The sequence below is a fragment of the Leptodactylus fuscus genome, chromosome 2, assembly GCF_031893055.1.
Source record: "Leptodactylus fuscus isolate aLepFus1 chromosome 2, aLepFus1.hap2, whole genome shotgun sequence".
In the NCBI taxonomy this organism is placed as follows: domain Eukaryota; kingdom Metazoa; phylum Chordata; class Amphibia; order Anura; family Leptodactylidae; genus Leptodactylus; species Leptodactylus fuscus.
In genome coordinates this window covers 80,323,636-80,344,369 of record NC_134266.1, presented here as the reverse complement: position 1 = coordinate 80,344,369, position 20,734 = coordinate 80,323,636, and the positions used below count along the sequence as shown (strand labels likewise).

The following is a 20,734-nucleotide window of genomic DNA, read 5'->3' as shown; positions in this document are numbered from 1 at the left end:
TGTCCCAGTGTCATTCCAGGGTGTTGGTATCATTTCCTGGGGTGTCATAGTGGACTTGGTGACCCTCCAGACACGAATTTGGGTTTCCCCCTTAACGAGTTTATGTTCCCCATAGACTATAATGGGGTTCGAAACCCATTCGAACACTCGAACAGTGAGCGGCTGTTCGAATCGAATTTCGAACCTCGAACATTTTAGTGTTCGCTCATCTCTATTCTTTATTAAATGCAGATCTTAGATGACATGTAAAGATACTGTTTACTTTACTTGACAAACTAGTCAACTGGAGAGCAGATTGGCACCTGACAAACCCCACAAACCCAAACACAACCACACAATTTGCTAACCTGCCATTTTGTCCAGAGTTGTTTACAGGCCCGGTTCACATCTGTGTTTGGGTCAGTTTCCTTCCATTTTTTCATGCGGAAACCACACAGACCCCATTATAGTCTAAGGCGTACCCAGTTCCCTAAGGTAACCGCTTTTTATGCGGATTTGGTTTCCATTGGGTGGGTGTCCCCAAGTGGTCTCCTCGACTAGAAACACATGCATGGATGTGAACTAGGCCTAAGCCTTCTCTGCTCCTAGTTTTGGATGCAGAGAAGGAATTCAACATTAGGGATACCTAAGGAGGGTTTAGTCTGTTTTTGGCTTCTCATTGTTCATTAGATACACTTTACGAAACCAATAGTAGGTCTCAAATACGAGTGATAAATACGGATTTTACGATAAGTGAGATCTCATCTCTGAATTTGGAAAAGTACATTTTAAAGCAAACAAATAACTCCTAACTACCTTATAAACACCTGGACCTTGCTACACAGCAAGATAAGTTGTTGCTCCCCTTAGCATGGACCAATGGTAGAGTTCCAAACTGAAAGTGTTATGAACGAGCTCAAACACTATTATATTGAACATAATTATGCCCTGCTCCTCTCCTCAATCCCTTACATTTTGCAATCATACTCACAGCTATACTTCCTGGATAAGAGGGCGATTCAGTATTAAAATGATTACACCTAATATTATAAACTTTGAACATTAATAATCAGTTTGCCAAGGTTCTTTCTGAGGCAACTACACTATATTACTATTAATCATGTATGGGTGTATGAACTATGACTCACAAACTGTCTATCAAACATTACTAAATATTATGGTGCTACTTAAAAAAAGGTTGTCTGGGCAAAACGGATGACGGCATGAGGTCTCTTCCTGAGGCCTGTGTGGTCGCATGACTGCTGGGGCCAATTAGCAGCTTCAGAAGAACTCCATAAGAAATTAATGTGTGCTGAAGAGGGTGGGGGCGATATGATCTTACATGTATACTGTTTGTAGTGGTAGTGTCTGGTGATCTATTGTTACTGGACCAAAACCTTTAATATAATTTCTCAAGTAACTGGAATACAAATTCTCTGAAACCCTACTAAAGCCTTACAGCTTCCTTCTGAACAGGAAGCGGTTCTAAAAAGATCAGCTATATAAAGTCATATATTACTTCTTCAATGGGCACTCGTCAGCTCCCATTAATGATTAAGCTCTAGACCTCTAGAAACTTTTTTCCTCTAATCAATTTGCTGATTATGGTAATTGCGTCTACTATTTGCCTTTTCTTTTAACCCTTTTCCAAGAGGCACAATATTCATGATTATTGTCCACTCTGATCGCAGATACTCATCTGATGTCTTGGTCAAGCCTGCCCAAAGCACCGTTTTCCCAGCAGTACATGGGTACTGGCAGCTTGGGGTTGATCGCTGAACGTAATACGGGGCAGCGATCCATTACCATAACAGCTGGGAGCCTATTACAGAGATTCTAAAACACAAAAGAAACCAGACAAACCACACTATCTATGACTATCCACTGTATTGTACAAAACACTGCATTAACATTGCAATGTATTGTGTTAGCGATTAGATGCCCTGGGGTTCAAGACCTCTAAGGTGGTGGTGGTGTTTAAAAATAAAAGCTTTAAAGCTTTGAATCCTATCCTATCAATATTATAAATGTGAAAGTTTGTGGGTTTGGATGTTTGTGTGTTTGTTCCTCAATCACTCAAAAAGGGCTCAACGGATTTGGATGAAATTTGGCACACAGATAGATAGTAACTTCGATTAAAATATAGGCTACTTTTTATCCCAGTAAATGACATGGCTTCATGACAGTTATGAATTTCAGGTCACATACTATATTACACTGCTCTTATCTCACCTTCTGTGAAAGCCAGGGCTGTTATCTCTGAGCAATCGCCCTTAATCCAAATTGGCAGTTTGCCCATTTTAAACACGCCTGGAAAAAGAAAATCTAATTTGTCGCAAATGGCAGTTATGAAGGAAGCCAGAAGTCACAGAGCTCTCCTCAAGCAGAGTTGAAGGGAATCAACAACGCCAACAACACGCTCGTTATATGGTGCCCCAGTGAGCTGCTGAGATACCAGAACAATCACAGGCACAGCTCGAGGAACGAGTTCAGCAGCAGGCCAGCTTGACAGCTCCCGAAACTCTCGAGCAGGCGGACCATCAATGCCAACAACACGCTCATTATATGACGTTCCAGTGACCTGCTGAGATGCTGGAACAATCACAGGCACAGTGCAAGAAACAAGTTCAGCAACAGCCCAGCTTGAGAGCTGCCAAAACACTGGAGCATGCAGATCATCAACGCCAACAACACGCTCATTATATGGCTTCCAAGCGAGCTGCTGAGATACCACAACAATCACAGGCACAGCGTGAGGAACGAGTGCTTGACAGCTGTCGAAACGCTGGAGCAGGCGGATCATCAACACCAACAACATGCTCATTATGTGGTGTCCCAGACAGCTGCTGAGATGCTGGAACAATCACAGTGTGAGGAACAAGGTCAGCAGCAGGACAGCTTGAGAGCTGCTAAAATGCCGGAGCAGGCAAACCATCGATGGCAGCAATTTGCTGAATATAGGCGAAACATCGACGCTAACAACCCGCAGACGAAGTCACGGGCAGAGGCCAGTATCTCTTAAAGGTATTAAAATGTAATAAAAACTATAAATGTAATATTGCCATAATCACACTGATCTACAAAACACAGAAAACGTCATTTTGGCTTCAAAGTGAACTCTAAAAAATGAAGGTTGTAAGAAAGTTGCGTAAACAGAATTTATCCAATTCCACGCCATTCCATTTTTTTTTTTTCCAGCTTTCCAGTACATTGAATAGAAAAACAATACCATTACAAAATAGAATGTCCCACATAAATTAAACCCTTATACAGTTCTATCAGTGGAAAGATAAAAAAAAAAAAATGATGGCTTCTGAAAGGCAAAGAGTGAAACTTTAAAATGCAAAAACTAATTTTTTTTCAAGAGACCAATTCAGTTCTGAAGGGGCCTTGAAAGGCCTCTGATAGAAACCCTCCAGAAATTCGCAGGATCTGGCTGATAGAGCAGTAGTGGTTTAAATCCTATACAGCACTGAGAGAGGTTCCAAACGCCCAAACCCCTTCACCAGCACCAACCAGATGGAGTTGTGCTGAATATGGATTCCAAGTTATCACCACAGAAACCATACAAGAAATAAATGCTCCACAATCAGAAACCAAAAAACATGAGAAACTTCAGGAGACAATTGGTTTTCCAGTATCAAGTCAATGGACAGAATGAAGCTGTACATCAAACAATGAAAGCCAGTTCAGGTACAATCAATAGCAGGCACCTGGCTGCGGAGAAAGCTCTTCAGATGCTTGGATAAGTCCATAGAACTAGCATTGCAAAAGTTTCCCAGGTCACCAAGGTAACCTTAAAGGGGTATTCCCAGATCAAAGATCCTATTTATATGGCTAGCTTACGCAAATTCATGAGATTTCCTAAACTTCTAAAAGCTTTCCTAAAAGCCTGCTTCATTTGCCTATAATTTTTTTTTTTTTTTTTATACACATGGTTTTCTTGGTCCCTGACCTGTTCTATCTTAACTAGCATCATAGAATGGGTGACATGACTCACTACTCCCTGGAGAGATAGGGTGCTGAGTTCTCAGGACCATGAGCAGTTTCAGAGTGGTTATATCCTAATGTTATGGTAATATGGCACTCCTTCTAAAAGGAAAAACTCACTTCTAATCATAAGCATACAATGACCAATGCTCTCCATATCGAAGTGATTTTTGACAATATAGAAATCCATACAATAATGTCAATTTGTAACGTTTGGGCCTCCTGGACCTTTATCAGACACTGATCGCCACAAAGGATAGAATGGCTATGGTAAGCCAGACAACAAAGAACATTTGGATGTAAACTGTTGTATGGGCACTGAAGGAATGCTATTGATCTTTTTGGATGACAGATTTTGCTGGAATCCGTTTCATGCACCATGTCGCATATGCAGAGCCCCTAAAGTGAAAGAACAGGGCAAACCCCTAAAAAGTGACCCCATTTTGGAAACTACACCCCTCAAAAAATATAGTATTTTTTTCTTTGGGACATGAGAATTTTTCAATCACCCATCTCTACAACTTTAATATAAAAAGTGCTACAGCACTAAAAGACCCTGTACTAAAACTGCCTAAATATCCAGAGTATACACCATGTGCAGCAGAGGCCAGTGGAATCCAGGGAAGTACTTGGAAGTCTTGGTTATGCTATTCCAACCAATATTGGACATTTCTAGCCATGTGACATGTCACGTTGTCTTGCTGGAAAATTCCATCTGTGCCAAAGAAGATAACATGTATACATGTACTGTACATGGGTTCACGCCTTAACTAGCTCACTGTACCTTCCACCTGGATACGTGGAAGAATGCCAGGAATAAAAAAAAAAAAAAAAAAAGTTAGACCATAATGTTGCCGCCACCAGCCTGTGTTTTTCCAGTAATACTTGTAGGGTGAGCAAGCTGAAGCTTTTTTTTATCCGATACATGTTTGTTAGCATAGGTGCAGTGACCATCTGTCTGCTTTCAAGCCCTATATGAAGTAAGGCTCACTGAACTGTTTTAGGCACATGTCTGTTAGCCCCCTGATTTATTTTCAAGGTCAGCTGCCCCTTTGTAGCACATAGGCTGGCACTCACTCACCTTTGTAGCTAACGCTTGGCTGTCACATCAATGACACATGGAGCTATGAAGTTTGGGTATTCCAGATGGTGCCATTTGTCCACTCACAATACACAAACATGCATGCAAATAGTTCACAAGATTTACAGACATACTGACACTCTTGACACACTCACACATAGGGGCAACATGGTGGCTCAGTGGTTAGCACTGCAGAGCTGAAGTCCTGGGTTTGAAACAACACCTGCATGAAGTTTGTACGTACTCCCCAAGTTTGCGTGGATTTTCTCCCATTCTACAAAAACATACTGATAGGAAAATAAATGTACATTGTGATCCCTATATGGGGCTCACAATCTACATTATAAAGAAAAAAAAAAAAAAAAAAAAAGTTAAATAAATACACTGATGCAATTAGTAACTTGGATCACGGACTAGTGCTATGCATGGCACCAGTCACTGCTAGAGGTATTGGATTTGTTCCCACAAAGCTGCTATTGGTACCATATTTCCCTAGGCTACATGAAAAGATTGGCTACTGTCACTGGACATTGTGACTACTTAACACACTATTATTATCGTACTATTACGGTGGTTTGCACTGTCCTTGGCAGCTGTGCCAGAATAGATCAGAATGTGCAAGGTGTTAAAAGATGCAAAGAGTTTGATTTGATCTTCTAGATCTGCTCACCTGGATTCAAAGTTTTAGTATTGATAGTAGATACATTGTGCTCATCTTGAAGAGAAAAGATTCTCATTCTACGTAGAAATTTGTACTGGACAAATGTAATTGTTTCGTCAGAAGTATTCTCAATATATATGGGCACCATCTTTGGTTCATTCGGTGCCAAGGGAAACCTTATCCGACCATCTGCGAGATCATGGCCCGATTTAATCACAATTCCACATTTGTTCCGGATGAACTCTTGCCTGCAAAATAAGGAAATCGGACCCTCCTGCATTTAGTCTATTTTACCATTCAAAAACATGTTATAATATGGCATAATACATACCGACTTTGTTTCAGCCACCGAATTATTAGTCGTGCTTGTCCTCTTGTATAATTGTTCCCATCCTGAGCGGGCTGACTAGATGATGGTTCCTGGGCTTGGTAACTAGCTGAATACTGATCAGCCAACACCGATTTTTTCTTTGCAACCTATACAAAGATTGTCAACTGAATAACATGAAAACATATACAGCAGGTACAACTACTACTAATGTGCATTCAATTTCAATTGTAAACACGTATGAGGCCTTGTCTAATTCATTTTGTATTTGTAAAAATATGAAAACCAAGAGATGTCGTCAGGTATACACAGCACTTGACATTATATACATGAAATGGCATCACATGACACCAGCGTGCACAGAGATGCAATGAAGTCATGTGACGCTTTCTAGTGGTTGTACAGGGAAATCTGCCTCCTGCAGTCAAAACACTCGGGCTCATCTATAGCCATTAGTGTTGTTGGCTGCCATCCTTAGCATTTCCATCAGAACATCGATTTTTCTGGTAAAAAAAATAAATAAATAAAATGTTGGTCACTTTTGTAGTGCAAATTAAGAATTCTAGTTCATTTAGTAAATCTGCTCCAATGTGACTGGGTGAATATACTTGGAAACTCTTCACTGGATCCCTTTTGATGAAGCTTCTGATTGGCCTCAGTGGCCTCATTATTGCTGAGGCCAATCGCGGCCTCAGCAGGCCTTAGTAAGAGACGCATGATGTCACAGGTAGTGACATCGTATGCCCTTCACTGAGGCTGGTGATTGGCTGGGATTTCTGCCACATGTCAGCATGGGACCATGAAGACCGGACCGTGCATGGTTAACCAGAGCACTGAGGAAAGACCAATTGATTTTTTTTTTTCTTCCACTGCCTATTTAAAACTTAATGGGGTTGTCCCATCACAAGGATCCTATCTATACTGCTTGTTAATGTGGATGTAAGACTTTTCCTAAATACATTGCTTCAGCAAAACTGCTTTGTTTGTCCACTATCTTACGTTATTCAATTCATTGTTGACACAGCCCTTGACTTATCTGCTCAAAAGTCAAGTGATGTATCTGCTGCTCTCAGGGGGGAGGGAGGAGAGGCTAAGTGCAGGGAGCGAGCCTGTGTTTCTAGCTATTCCTGTGTCTGCACCACGTGACCTAGGTCCTGCTCTCAGATAGGGGAGAGGAGCTGCTTTCATTTCTTCTGTTCTCCCAGTTATCAGGCTAGCTAATTCAATTGTGGCAGAGACAGGCAGTCTCTGTATCTAACACAGAATGGAGTTGCTGCTGCCTGTACTTCATAGTCCAATATGGGTGGGCGGAGCTACACACGAATTTGGGGGCGGAGCTAAACGGCAGGTTGCATGTGAAACCCCGCCCACCAAATGATGCAAGAAACCAGGAAGAAAGAAGATTTTACAGGAGTGAAGACTAGTGAGTATGCGACATGGGAATACCTCTTTAAGGTAGTAATTTTGCTGCACACACATTGAGGGTGAAAAATAACCAAAAATTTAATTTTGTGATTTCAACAAAAATACAAAAGTTGATATGCATGCCAGAAACAAAACAGAAAGTTCAGAGTTTTTCTCCACTGACTATCTGTTACAATTATACCTATGGGGAAACCGCCAGAATTTCTGTACGTATAATTGACATGCTGCAACTTTCAAAACCGCCCCGGTTTCGGAAGTCATGGCGTGTCCGCACAGCGGATTTTACTGCAAAGTGGGCGTGGGATCCCATCCACTTTGCCTGTATTGTAAAACGCTGTGATTTTTCCCACGGTGTTTCCACTGCAGGCAAATTGCAGCGTTTCCGTCCCGTGGGGCCCTAGCCTAAAAATTGCTCATTACTAGAGATGAGCGAACACTGTTCAGAACAGCCGTTCCAAACAGCACGCTCACAGCACGCTCCCATAGAAATGAATAGAAGCAGCCGGTACGCGGGGGGTAAGCGGCCGGCCGCCGGCAAAGTCTGCTGGCAAAGGTGCTTCCATTCATTTCTACTTATTACTCCTTTAGCATCTGTGCTACACAAAACCCCTACCACTAATAAGCTGAACTAAAAGTTATATGGTGCGATTTGGTTCAGTTGAATACATCTACATAATGCGCAAAATAATATTCAATTCAAACAATGCAGAAATATTTCAGACATTTATTTCGTCTATAGTTCATGCAAAACTTTAAAGGAAACATCCTGCCAAACAAAACTGAGGAGGCGTTCCTCTGTCACAGCCAAACTAATGTTTCGGCATGACTTTTTCAACATGCTACATAATGGCAGCTTTTTGTGACTACAGCATCATGTTAAAAAATCCCTGCAATTTGGCCAAGATGACCTACAGACAGAATACATGTCCTAGCACAGAACACACCTGGCTCAGATGAATGGAGTCTCCTCTTCTGGAAGCCTTTCCTGCCATTTTAAGACTATAGAGTACGGAAGAAAAATTTGGTAGAGGGCCATGTCTAATAAGGAAATAAAAAAAAAAATATATATAATCATCAATATCAAGTATTATGATTTCTTCGTTATTCGTTATAAAAGCCAAGTGAATTTTAAATTAAAAAAAACAGTCACATTTAACACAGTATCTTCTTCTGCTCTTTACATACAGTACATTGCAAATATGACATACTGATTGCCAATTGCAACTTCTTGATGGCGAGAACACTTGTATACATATGTAGGTTAGCTAAAAAGTGTTTCTAGGGGACCCGCCAATCGGAAACCTACTACTAATTTTCTAAGTAAATAGATTTCTAAGGACCCCTTCACACGGAGTTTACGCTCCGCTCATTTAGACATGTATATACGAGCGCTTCAAAACACATCCCATTCACTTCAATGGGAGTGCGTGTAAAGCCGGCTTTATATTTTTTTTTTAAGTTGCAGCGTGTCTGCGGCACATATATTCGCGAGAAGAATCCCATCCACTTTGCAGGGACTGTAAAACACAACAGTTTTCTGTGCGGCATTTCTGACATGTGGGGCTTTGACTCAATTGGTTTAGATAAAAAAAAATAAAGCTTCTAGAAGGACCCAGCCAATCACCTGACCCGAATCCAATAGGAAATCTATAGAGGGAACTAAAGCTCAGAAGGAGCCCACCAAACTTTCAGGATTTGAAGAGTGTTTGTGTGGAAGAATGGGCCAAAATCACACCTGAGCAACGTGTGTGACTAGTTTCTCCATACAGAAGGCGTCTTAAAGCTGTTATCAACAACAATGGCTTTTCTACAAGATATTAAATACATTTCAGTAAGTAACTTTTCCCTGTGTCATTTCTCATTATTACACATAATTTATTGACATTATGGTTTGATTTCTTTGCCTGTGTGGATTGGAGGAGTTGTTACTGACATCTGGTGAGAATTTCATGTCAATAGCGGGGCCACACAGTGGCTCAGTGGTTAGCACTGCAGTACTGGGTTCAAATCCTGCCAGGAACAACATCTGCAAGGAGTTTGTATGTTCTCCCCGTGTTTGCGTGCATTTCCTCCCATCTACAAAGACATACTGATAGGAGAGAAAAAAAAAAAAAAAGTACATTGTGATCCCTATATGGGGTTCACAATCTACATAAAAAAAAATAATTTTTCATGTCAATAGCACCTTTAGGCCAGGGCCCCGCGGGACGTAAACGCCACGATTTGCTCACAGCGGAAATACTGGGAAAAATTGCGGCGTTTTACAGTGCAAGCAAAGGGGATGGGATTCATGCGAATCCCATGCTCACTTTGCGGAAAAAAACGCAATGCGGACACGCTGCAATTTGCAAACCAGTTGCGGCTTTGCAAATCGCAACATGTCAATTATATCTACGGAAACGCCGGCACCTTTCCTGTAGATATAATGTTAAGAGAAAGTCCACAGAGGAAAACTCTGAACTTTCTCTTAAAAGCGCAGAAGAAAAAAAAAAAAAAAAATATCGCAATGCGATCACGCAACAGTTCTTCCCGCACCAATTTATCACTGCACGTGGGGCCTTAGCCTTAGGGTCCATTCACACGATGTAACGCGCCGTTGATCTTGACAAGTAAACTCGTGTCAGAGTCAGCGCTGCAAAACAGAATCCCATTGACTTCAATGGGTTCCGTTTAGCGCTAGTGGAAAAAAAAGCTAGCATAACCCATTGAAATCAATGGCAGTCTTATTTTCTCAGTGTGGAAAATTCCACACCAAATTCCTCACCATTTTCCTCCATGTGAATGGACCCTAAGGGGGTCCACCAGTTTTATATTGAAACTGCTAGAGATTAAAGTTCTCCTTGCAGGACTCCAAGACAGAGGTGAACCTAGCTATAGTAAGCTATTTTTTTTTATGACTCACATTAAAATGTCATCAAACACCTACCCTTTTCTGTCTGATGTGTAGATTGGGCTCCACCGCCTCTGTGTAACTGCAGAGCAATACATGGCTATACAACCAGGCTCATTGACTATGGGCATGCACTGGTGTTGTCTTTCTGCTTTTTATCAATTAAATGGACTCCCAGGGTGCACCTGGATGTGAAGGCTATTACCAATAATACCATCATAGCAATACGCACAGTGGCAGTAATATTTTGCACTGCTTCAGCTTCTTACATGTACCTGACCTGCTGTCACTTATCGGATTAGAATTATGAAGTTTCACTGCAGCTGAGTTTTAACCCATTAGTTTTCAGTCACAGTATGGGGGGCTGTTCAGAAATTGGGATTTTTTACTATTTATTCTCCCCCTTGAGTGTTTTACTGTGTCATAACATCAGAGGATTGAATCAGACTATATAAGGATTCCTGTATATTAGTAGTGTTAAGCGAGTAGTATTCGATCGAATACCTTGCCGGCATAGGAATGTGTGTAACCCGCCGAGGGGTTAAACGCTTTAAATATTTGATGCGTTTAACCCCTTGGTGTTCGGCCGATTACACACATTCCTATGCCGGCGAGATATTCGATCGAATACTATTCGCTCAACACTATAAATTACCCATGAAACTGCAGAGCTTTGTTCACACCATATTTTACTGTGTTATTTAAACACTTTTTTTTTTTTTTTTTAAATCCAGAAAAAAATTCTGTAACAATTCTATAGGTTCCTCTGGGGTTACCCTATGTCAAGTATGCAATTTAGTCATCCTTTCTTAGGGTTGATTCACACTAGCGCTTGTAATCCGTCCACAAGGAGACCCCCCCCTGGACGGAATACCAACGCTAATGCAAGCGATGTGCTTGCAAAGCACATGGAGCCCATAGACTATAATGGGCTCCGTGTGCTTGCTGTGCACGAATGAATTGTGCGGGCAGTGCGCGGCAAGCACACAGAGCCCATTATAGTCTATGGGCTCCGTGTGCTTAACTACACAGCGCTTGCATTAGCGTTGGTATTCCTTCCAGGGGGTCTCCATGCGGACTCCTTGCGGATGGAATACAAGCGCTAGTGTGAACCAACCCTTATACATAGCGCAGCTTTATTCCAGTCACTGCAATATCCTGTACAGACACAGCTATGTATACATAGATGTAGTGCTTGCATAGGTGCTGTGGCTTACGGCCTCCAACAAACTGATATTGGTGTAAAGATATGCTGTGAATATTCTGAGAGAACAATAGGGTGAATTCACACAGAGCAACTTAGGTAGCTGATTTTCTGTCCGGAAAATAAGGATCTATTTACATGACAGGTTATACACTCAGTGGCCAAAAGTCACAGGAAGGTGTGTCCCAGTGCCGGTTGTGTCGGATATGACGCTCAATCAGTGTGATGCGATGTGGCCTATAGCGCTAGTGTCGCCAGGATATCTGAGCAGTCTGCTGCCGACAGGTGTCTTGTGAACATGGCAGCATGTTGCGAGTAAAGTGACTTTGAACATGGGATGATAATCGGTGCAAGACGCATGGGGCATAGCATTTTGGAGATTACCCGGAAATTTGGTTTTCCAAGGTCAACAGTGTCTCGGGTGGACCTGCAATATTACAGAGACAACGTTGGCAGCCGCGTAATCCGGCACACCAGATGACCACAAGTGTTTGATGAATGGATATCACCTCCGCAGAGTCGTACGGCTCTCAATGATCTACTCTAGGTCAAATCACCACCGATTTGAATGTGGGGCGCCAGGAATCTATTTCCACCAGGACTGTACGCCAAGAACTACACCGCATAGGCTTCAACAGTGAACATCCGACCCGTGTCCCTTTGCTGATGCTGCAACACAAAGCTCAAAGACTGGCATGGGCCCGCAACCATCATTATTGGACCATGGAACAGTGGCAGCATGTGGCATGGTCTGATGAATCACGGTGCCAGTTGTACAGAGCCGATGGGCATGTGAGAGTGTGGCGTATGCCCCATGAAGCCATGGATTCTGCATGCCAACAGGGACGTTTCCAGAGGGGAGGTGGCTCCATCATGTCTGGGCCATGTTCAGATGGTCACAATTGGGCCCCATTGTCTGGGGCCCAATTGGGATCAATGACCAGTGCTCGATACATGCAACTTATGGCAGACCTTCTGCATCCCTTTCTGGTGTTGGAGTTCCCTGATGGGGATGCTGTGTACCAACAGGACAATGCAACATGTCATCGCTTGTTGGTGGCACGGGACTAGATTAATGGACACACCAGTGACCTCACGACCTCAATTATTCTGCCCGCTTGCCCAACCTCAACCCCATAGAGCATTTATGGGATGCTGTGAATACCAGTGTCCGTTCCATGGACCCAACGCCAACTACACAGGACCAATTGTGGGCTGCAATGCAGACTGCGTGGATCAATATCCTTCCAGAAATCTTGGAACCTCGTGGAGTTCATGCCTCATCATCTTGCTGCAGTTATCAGGGCTTACAGAGGGGCGACCCACTATTAACGCGCATCTGGTACCTTCCCGTGACTTCTGGCCACTCAGTGTATTTAACCTGCCCATCATCATTGTATAATAGTGAACCATGGTAAGTAGCAGATTAGTATTACGGCTGGAAAAATTCTGATAGTAGACGTTTGACCGCTTAAGCTGAGGCCCCAAGTTGCAGAAACATAGCTTTTTTTGTTGTAGATTTTGCTGCGGTTTTTTGAGCCAAAGGCAGGAGTAGATTGAGCAGAAGGTAGAAGCATAAGAACTTCCTATATATTTCTCATTCCTTTTGTACCCATTCTTGGCTTTGGCTCAAAAAAAGAGGCAAAATCTGCAACAAAAAAAAGTTTCATTTCCACAACATGGGCCCTCAACCTTAAACAGGACCTTTCATGTCCTCATCAATGTGCGGTATTATATACCGCTAGAAAGCCGACAGTGCGCAATCAAAATTACATGTCACCTGTATTCTGTTTTTTGCTATTATTCCGGGCTACCAAATGTGCCAAAATTGCCAGGAAGTCTCAAGAAAATGTAGTTATCAGTTATAAATCACCCCAAAATGGTCCAATGAAAAATACAAGTTGTCCTGCAAAAAATTAAACAGTTATGGCTTCAAATATGTGAAAAAATGGAAAAGTTTTCATGTTCATAAGGCCCCTATACACACCACATTGAGGCTAAGACCTCATTATGCGGAAGTACAGTGTTTTGGTCACAAAAGAAACACAGCAAAAAAACCCCCTGCATTTTACAATACCAGTCAAGTGGATGAAATTTTGTTTACCGTATATACTCGAGTATAAGCCGAGTTTTTCAGCACAGTTTTTGTGCCGATAAAGCCCCCCTCGGCTTACAGTCGAGTCAAGCAAAAAAAATAAATAAATACATTTTTCTTTGGGAGGTGTGTGTGTGTGGGGTCTATGACCAGCTCCAATAGTAATGTATAGAATCTCCCATAAAATAGTGAAAAAAAAAAAAAAGGGGGGGGGGGGGGGTCTATGACCAGCCGCAATAGTAATGGAAAAAGAGAAAAAAAAAAGGGTTTTTCCAGCAAAAAATGTTTTTTTGTAAAAAAAAAAAAAAAAAGGTCTGTTAGTGCTATTAATGGGTTGATAAATGCAGTCAGTGATATCTGATACACAGTGAAACTATTCTGTTTCTAACACATATTTTGATTACTTCCTGATCCTTTGACGGATCAAAACAATGTACAGTAAAATGGCAATGTGAAATTACTCTGTATACAGAGCACCACATTGTGGAAACGCAGCGTTTTGGACGCGTCTAAAAAAGCTATGTTTTACAGTATCCGCAAAGTAGATGGGTTCCTGGCTAATCCCATCCACACATTGCATAAAAAAATCCGCAGAGGAAAAGCTGCCATTTAAAAATTGCTTACTGGCATTTTCCATATTGCTTTGAAACGAAAGATAAATATAAGAAAACACTCAGAATGATAATAATAGCAAATTTTATTAAAGACATGATTAAAACAACATATAAATATAAAAAGACAAGACATAAACAACAGTGCTGGTGTCGGTGTCAGCAAATGCGTTTCTATCTATGTGATATACACAGGCAATCCCCTGGGCAATTATTTTTCTATTTCTGCAGTACATAATATAATGTTTCATATATTTCATCATTCTCTGTAATATTGATATTGAGCCTCTGTCCTGCGTTTGCTGGCACCGACATCAGCACTGTTGTTTCTAGCTGATCTTTTTATATTTTTATGTTGTTTTAATCGTGTCTTTAATAAAATTTGCTATTATTATTATTATTCTGAGAGCTTTATCTTTCATTTCATAGCTATGTATGTGTGGTAAGAGCACGCACAAATATAGGGCCTTCTCTATATACTTGGGGATAACACTTGTTGCTTGAGGAACTATGTAGTTCTCTTCTGCCCCTCATCTGTACTATGCCTCTTTTTTTTTTCATTTTCCATATAGGTATAATAGAGATAGAAAGTCTGCAGACGAAAACTCTGCGTACTTTTTGTGAAAAATGCTGAGAAAAAAACGCAATGTATTTCCATAGCGATCTTTTTTGCAGTTTTTTATTTTGCTGCAGCTTGCTTTGTCTGCTGTGAAGATATAGCGGATAGGGTTGAGCGATCGGGATCGGAAAAGATCGGGTTCCGATTGGCGATCGAGTAAAAAAAGATAAAAAAAGATCGGAAACGGAATTCCGCACGGCTCTCTGAAAACATGTGAATGAGAGGAGCGAGAAGAACGGGGAGTGGCAGCGACAGCGCTTCTGTGCAGGTAAGTGAAGGGGACTAAGTAGCCGGGGGATTTTTTAATCACTACACAGCGTGGAGTCCAAAAATTTAAGCCTTCAATTTTTGGACTCCATGCTGTGTAGTGAATAGGATCGTTTTTAAAATCCGATCTCCAATCATTAAAAAATCCTATTGATTTGAATTAGGATCGGAATTGGGTTCATATGATGAATAATCAGAAATCGGATTTTAAAAACGATCCTGAAATCTCAAGATTGGCTCAACCCTAATAGCAGATCAAAATGTGACATTTTACAGGACTAGCAAAGTCAACGAGATTTCAGTAATCTCATCCAGACATTGTGGAAAAAAAGGGCTGACGAAAAGTTTTGTACTCAAAAACCTGTTCGATTTTGAAAAAACAAAACAAAAGCATGTTAATTTTAGCTGCAAAATCGTGAGCATCATTCTTATATATTTAAAAGAGGAAGAAATATGCAGAGAAAAACTCTGAAGAAAAAATGCAATGCATGCCATTATCTTGTTATAATTGCTTAACATTAAGTCTCAAGCCCGGGCCACATGGGGCATGTAAAGTCGGAAAGCCAAACATTCCTGCAAGTGAACTGCAGCAAAAAAAAAAAAAAAACACCTAAATTTGGATGTTTTTAGTTGCGCAGAGTTGCACAACAACATGTCCTGTGAAAGCCTGTGCTAATGGTTCTATTGTTGATAAACGAAATATTAGTATGCAATTTGTAAAAAGTAAAACATTACCAGGATGTCTGGATCAAATGACAAACTAATACGAGATATACATAGCACAGAAATTCAATTGGTCAAAGAATTGACTGGCTATATTTAATAAAAAACCTACATGAGATAATCGTAAAATAATAATAATAATATTCAATGCTCTTACAGTCTTCTGAATTCATTATAGATACTTCTCAGTTCTTCTTTATTAGTCACATTCATTCTGTCAGTTTCATCTAGATGTTGTAGGAATTTCTCTCCAGCCCTTTTCCGTTCTTTCATGTTTTGTTTAGGAGCCATTTTTCCTCCTGTTAGTATCCTGTGAGGTTCAGGTGACAACTGTCTGTCTGCCGTAGGACACGTAACACTGAAATGAAAGAACATTTATCATTTATATGCACACAAAGCAGGAGGGGCAGAAACCAGAGAGGGAGAAAACCTCAGGAGAAACGAAAGTGAAACTTATCCTGTCCATCCCAACTGAGTCATTCATAAATGTATGCTGAAATATTGTCATGTAAAATACAACAGTATCAATCTGCCTCATGTCATTATGAAAATGCAAAAATAAAAGTGCTACATTCCGTACCTACGTATGGTGAAGAAGAAATGGATACTTTATTCACAAATACCTGCAACTAGAGATGAGCGAACAGTGTTCTATCGAACTCATGTTCGATCGGATATTAGGCTGTTCGGCATGTTCGAATCGAATCGAACACCGCGTGGTAAAGTGCGCCATTACTCGATTCCCCTCCCACCTTCCCTGGCGCCTTTTTTGCTCCAATAACAGCGCAGGGTAGGTGGGACAGGAACTACGACACCGGTGACGTTGAAAAAAGTAGGCAAAACCCATTGGCTGCCGAAAACATGTGACCTCTAATTTAAAAGAACAGCGCCGCCCAGGTTCGCGTCATTCTGAGCTTGCAATTCACCGAGGACGGAGGTTTCCGTCCAGCTAGCTAGGGCTTAGATTCTGGGTAGGCAGGGACAGGCTAGGATAGGAAGGAGAAGACAACCAACAGCTCTTGTAAGAGCTAAATTCCAGGGAGAAGCTTGTCAGTGTAACGTGGCACTGACGGGCTCAATCGCCGCAACCCAGCTTTCCCAGGATCCTGAATGGAATACACTGTCAGTGTATTCCCGTATACCCGATATATACCCCGATACCCGTTCCAACGGTGTGCCCCCCCACCTTCACCCCAGAAATACCCTGCAAGTCCCCTAGCAATAGAATTGGGGCTATATACACCCACAATTTTTACTACTGGTATACAGTGCCATTGTCTGACTGGGAATTCAAAGAATATATTGGGAATACAAATACCCTCATTTCTTGCTACTGCCATATAGTGCCAGTTTCTGACTGGTAATTCAAAGAATATATTGGGGTTACGTGCACCCACAATTTTTACTACTGGTATACAGTGCCATTGTCTGACTGGGAATTCAAAGAATATATTGGGAATACAAATACCCTCATTTCTTGCTACTGCCATATAGTGCCAGTGTCTGACTGGGAATTCAAAGAATATATTGGGGTTACGTGCACCCACAATTTTTACTACTGGTATACAGTGCCATTGTCTGACTGGGAATTCAAAGAGTATATTGGGAATACAAATACCCTCATTTCTTGCTACTGCCATATAGTGCCAGTTTCTGACTGGGAATTCAAAGAATATATTGGGGTTACGTGCACCCACAATTTTTACTACTGGTATACAGTGCCATTGTCTGACTGGGAATTCAAAGAATATATTGGGAATACAAATACCCTCATTTCTTGCTACTGCCATATAGTGCCAGTGTCTGACTGGGAATTCAAAGAATATATTGGGGTTACGTGCACCCACAATTTTTACTACTGGTATACAGTGCCATTGTCTGACTGGGAATTCAAAGAATATATTGGGGTTATAAATACCCTCATTTCTTGCTACTGCCATATAGTGCCAGTTTCTGACTGGTAATTCAAAGAATATATTGGGGTTACGTGCACCCACAATTTTTACTACTGGTATACAGTGCCATTGTCTGACTGGGAATTCAAAGAGTATATTGGGAATACAAATACCCTCATTTCTTGCTACTGCCATATAGTGCCAGTTTCTGACTGGGAATTCAAAGAATATATTGGGGTTACGTGCACCCACAATTTTTACTACTGGTATACAGTGCCATTGTCTGACTGGGAATTCAAAGAATATATTGGGGTTATAAATACCCTCATTTCTTGCTACTGCCATATAGTGCCAGTTTCTGACTGGTAATTCAAAGAATATATTGGGGTTACGTGCACCCACAATTTTTACTACTGGTATACAGTGCCATTGTCTGACTGGGAATTCAAAGAGTATATTGGGAATACAAATACCCTCATTTCTTGCTACTGCCATATAGTGCCAGTTTCTGACTGGGAATTCAAAGAATATATTGGGGTTACGTGCACCCACAATTTTTACTACTGGTATACAGTGCCATTGTCTGACTGGGAATTCAAAGAATATATTGGGGTTATAAATACCCTCATTTCTTGCTACTGCCATATAGTGCCAGTTTCTGACTGGTAATTCAAAGAATATATTGGGGTTACGTGCACCCACAATTTTTACTACTGGTATACAGTGCCATTGTCTGACTGGGAATTCAAAGAGTATATTGGGAATACAAATACCCTCATTTCTTGCTACTGCCATATAGTGCCAGTTTCTGACTGGGAATTCAAAGAATATATTGGGGTTACGTGCACCCACAATTTTTACTACTGGTATACAGTGCCATTGTCTGACTGGGAATTCAAAGAATATATTGGGGTTATAAATACCCTCATTTCTTGCTACTGCCATATAGTGCCAGTTTCTGACTGGTAATTCAAAGAATATATTGGGGTTACGTGCACCCACAATTTTTACTACTGGTATACAGTGCCATTGTCTGACTGGGAATTCAAAGAGTATATTGGGAATACAAATACCCTCATTTCTTGCTACTGCCATATAGTGCCAGTTTCTGACTGGGAATTCAAAGAATATATTGGGGTTACGTGCACCCACAATTTTTACTACTGGTATACAGTGCCATTGTCTGACTGGGAATTCAAAGAATATATTGGGGTTATAAATACCCTCATTTCTTGCTACTGCCATATAGTGCCAGTTTCTGACTGGTAATTCAAAGAATATATTGGGGTTACGTGCACCCACAATTTTTACTACTGGTATACAGTGCCATTGTCTGACTGGGAATTCAAAGAGTATATTGGGAATACAAATACCCTCATTTCTTGCTACTGCCATATAGTGCCAGTTTCTGACTGGGAATTCAAAGAATATATTGGGGTTACGTGCACCCACAATTTTTACTACTGGTATACAGTGCCATTGTCTGACTGGGAATTCAAAGAATATATTGGGGTTATAAATACCCTCATTTCTTGCTACTGCCATATAGTGCCAGTTTCTGACTGGTAATTCAAAGAATATATTGGGGTTACGTGCACCCACAATTTTTACTACTGGTATACAGTGCCATTGTCTGACTGGGAATTCAAAGAGTATATTGGGAATACAAATACCCTCATTTCTTGCTACTGCCATATAGTGCCAGTTTCTGACTGGGAATTCAAAGAATATATTGGGGTTACGTGCACCCACAATTTTTACTACTGGTATACAGTGCCATTGTCTGACTGGGAATTCAAAGAGTATATTGGGAATACAAATACCCTCATTTCTTGCTACTGCCATATAGTGCCAGTTTCTGACTGGTAATTCAAAGAATATATTGGGGTTACGTGCACCCACAATTTTTACTACTGGTATACAGTGCCATTGTCTGACTGGGAATTCAAAGAGTATATTGGGAATACAAATACCCTCATTTCTTGCTACTGCCATATAGTGCCAGTTTCTGACTGGTAATTCAAAGAATATATTGGGGTTACGTGCACCCACAATTTTTACTACTGGTATACAGTGCCATTGTCTGACTGGGAATTCAAAGAGTATATTGGGAATACAAATACCCTCATTTCTTGCTACTGCCATATAGTGCCAGTTTCTGACTGGGAATTCAAAGAATATATTGGGGTTACGTGCACCCACAATTTTTACTACTGGTATACAGTGCCATTGTCTGACTGGGAATTCAAAGAATATATTGGGGTTATAAATACCCTCATTTCTTGCTACTGCCATATAGTGCCAGTTTCTGACTGGTAATTCAAAGAATATATTGGGGTTACGTGCACCCACAATTTTTACTACTGGTATACAGTGCCATTGTCTGACTGGGAATTCAAAGAATATATTGGGAATACAAATACCCTCATTTCTTGCTACTGCCATATAGTGCCAGTGTCTGACTGGGAATTCAAAGAATATATTGGGGTTACGTGCACCCACAATTTTTACTACTGGTATACAGTGCCATTGTCTGACTGGGAATTCAAAGAGTATATTGGGAATACAAATACCCTCATTTCTTGCTACTGCCATATAGTGCCAGTTTCTGACTGGGAATTCAAAGAATATATTGGGGTTACGTGCACCCACAATTTTTACTACTGGTATACAGTGCCATTGTCTGACTGGGAATTCAAAGAATATATTGGGAATACAAATACCCTCATTTCTTGCTACTGCCATATAGTGCCAGTGTCTGACTGGGAATTCAAAGAATATATTGGGGTTACGTGCACCCACAATTTTTACTACTGGTATACAGTGCCATTGTCTGACTGGGAATTCAAAGAATATATTGGGGTTATAAATACCCTCATTTCTTGCTACTGCCATATAGTGCCAGTTTCTGACTGGTAATTCAAAGAATATATTGGGGTTACGTGCACCCACAATTTTTACTACTG

The 20,734-nt window shown here is 41.0% G+C and overlaps 1 protein-coding gene across 1 annotated transcript in view; it reads right to left on the bottom strand.

Annotated features, from left to right (window-relative positions):
- MOV10 (Mov10 RNA helicase) overlaps positions 1-16,217 on the bottom strand; it is a 62,122-nt gene extending 45,905 nt beyond the window's left edge. Inside the window, exons 1-4 of the mRNA XM_075264061.1 lie at positions 16,031-16,217; positions 8,409-8,502; positions 6,043-6,188; positions 5,721-5,959 (exon numbers count right to left, since the gene is read on the bottom strand). Of these exons, the coding sequence (XP_075120162.1) occupies positions 5,721-5,959; positions 6,043-6,188; positions 8,409-8,502; positions 16,031-16,164 (613 nt within the window). The 5' untranslated portion in view covers positions 16,165-16,217. The remainder of the gene's footprint in view (positions 1-5,720; positions 5,960-6,042; positions 6,189-8,408; positions 8,503-16,030) is intronic.
- Positions 16,218-20,734: the final 4,517 nt, after the last annotated feature.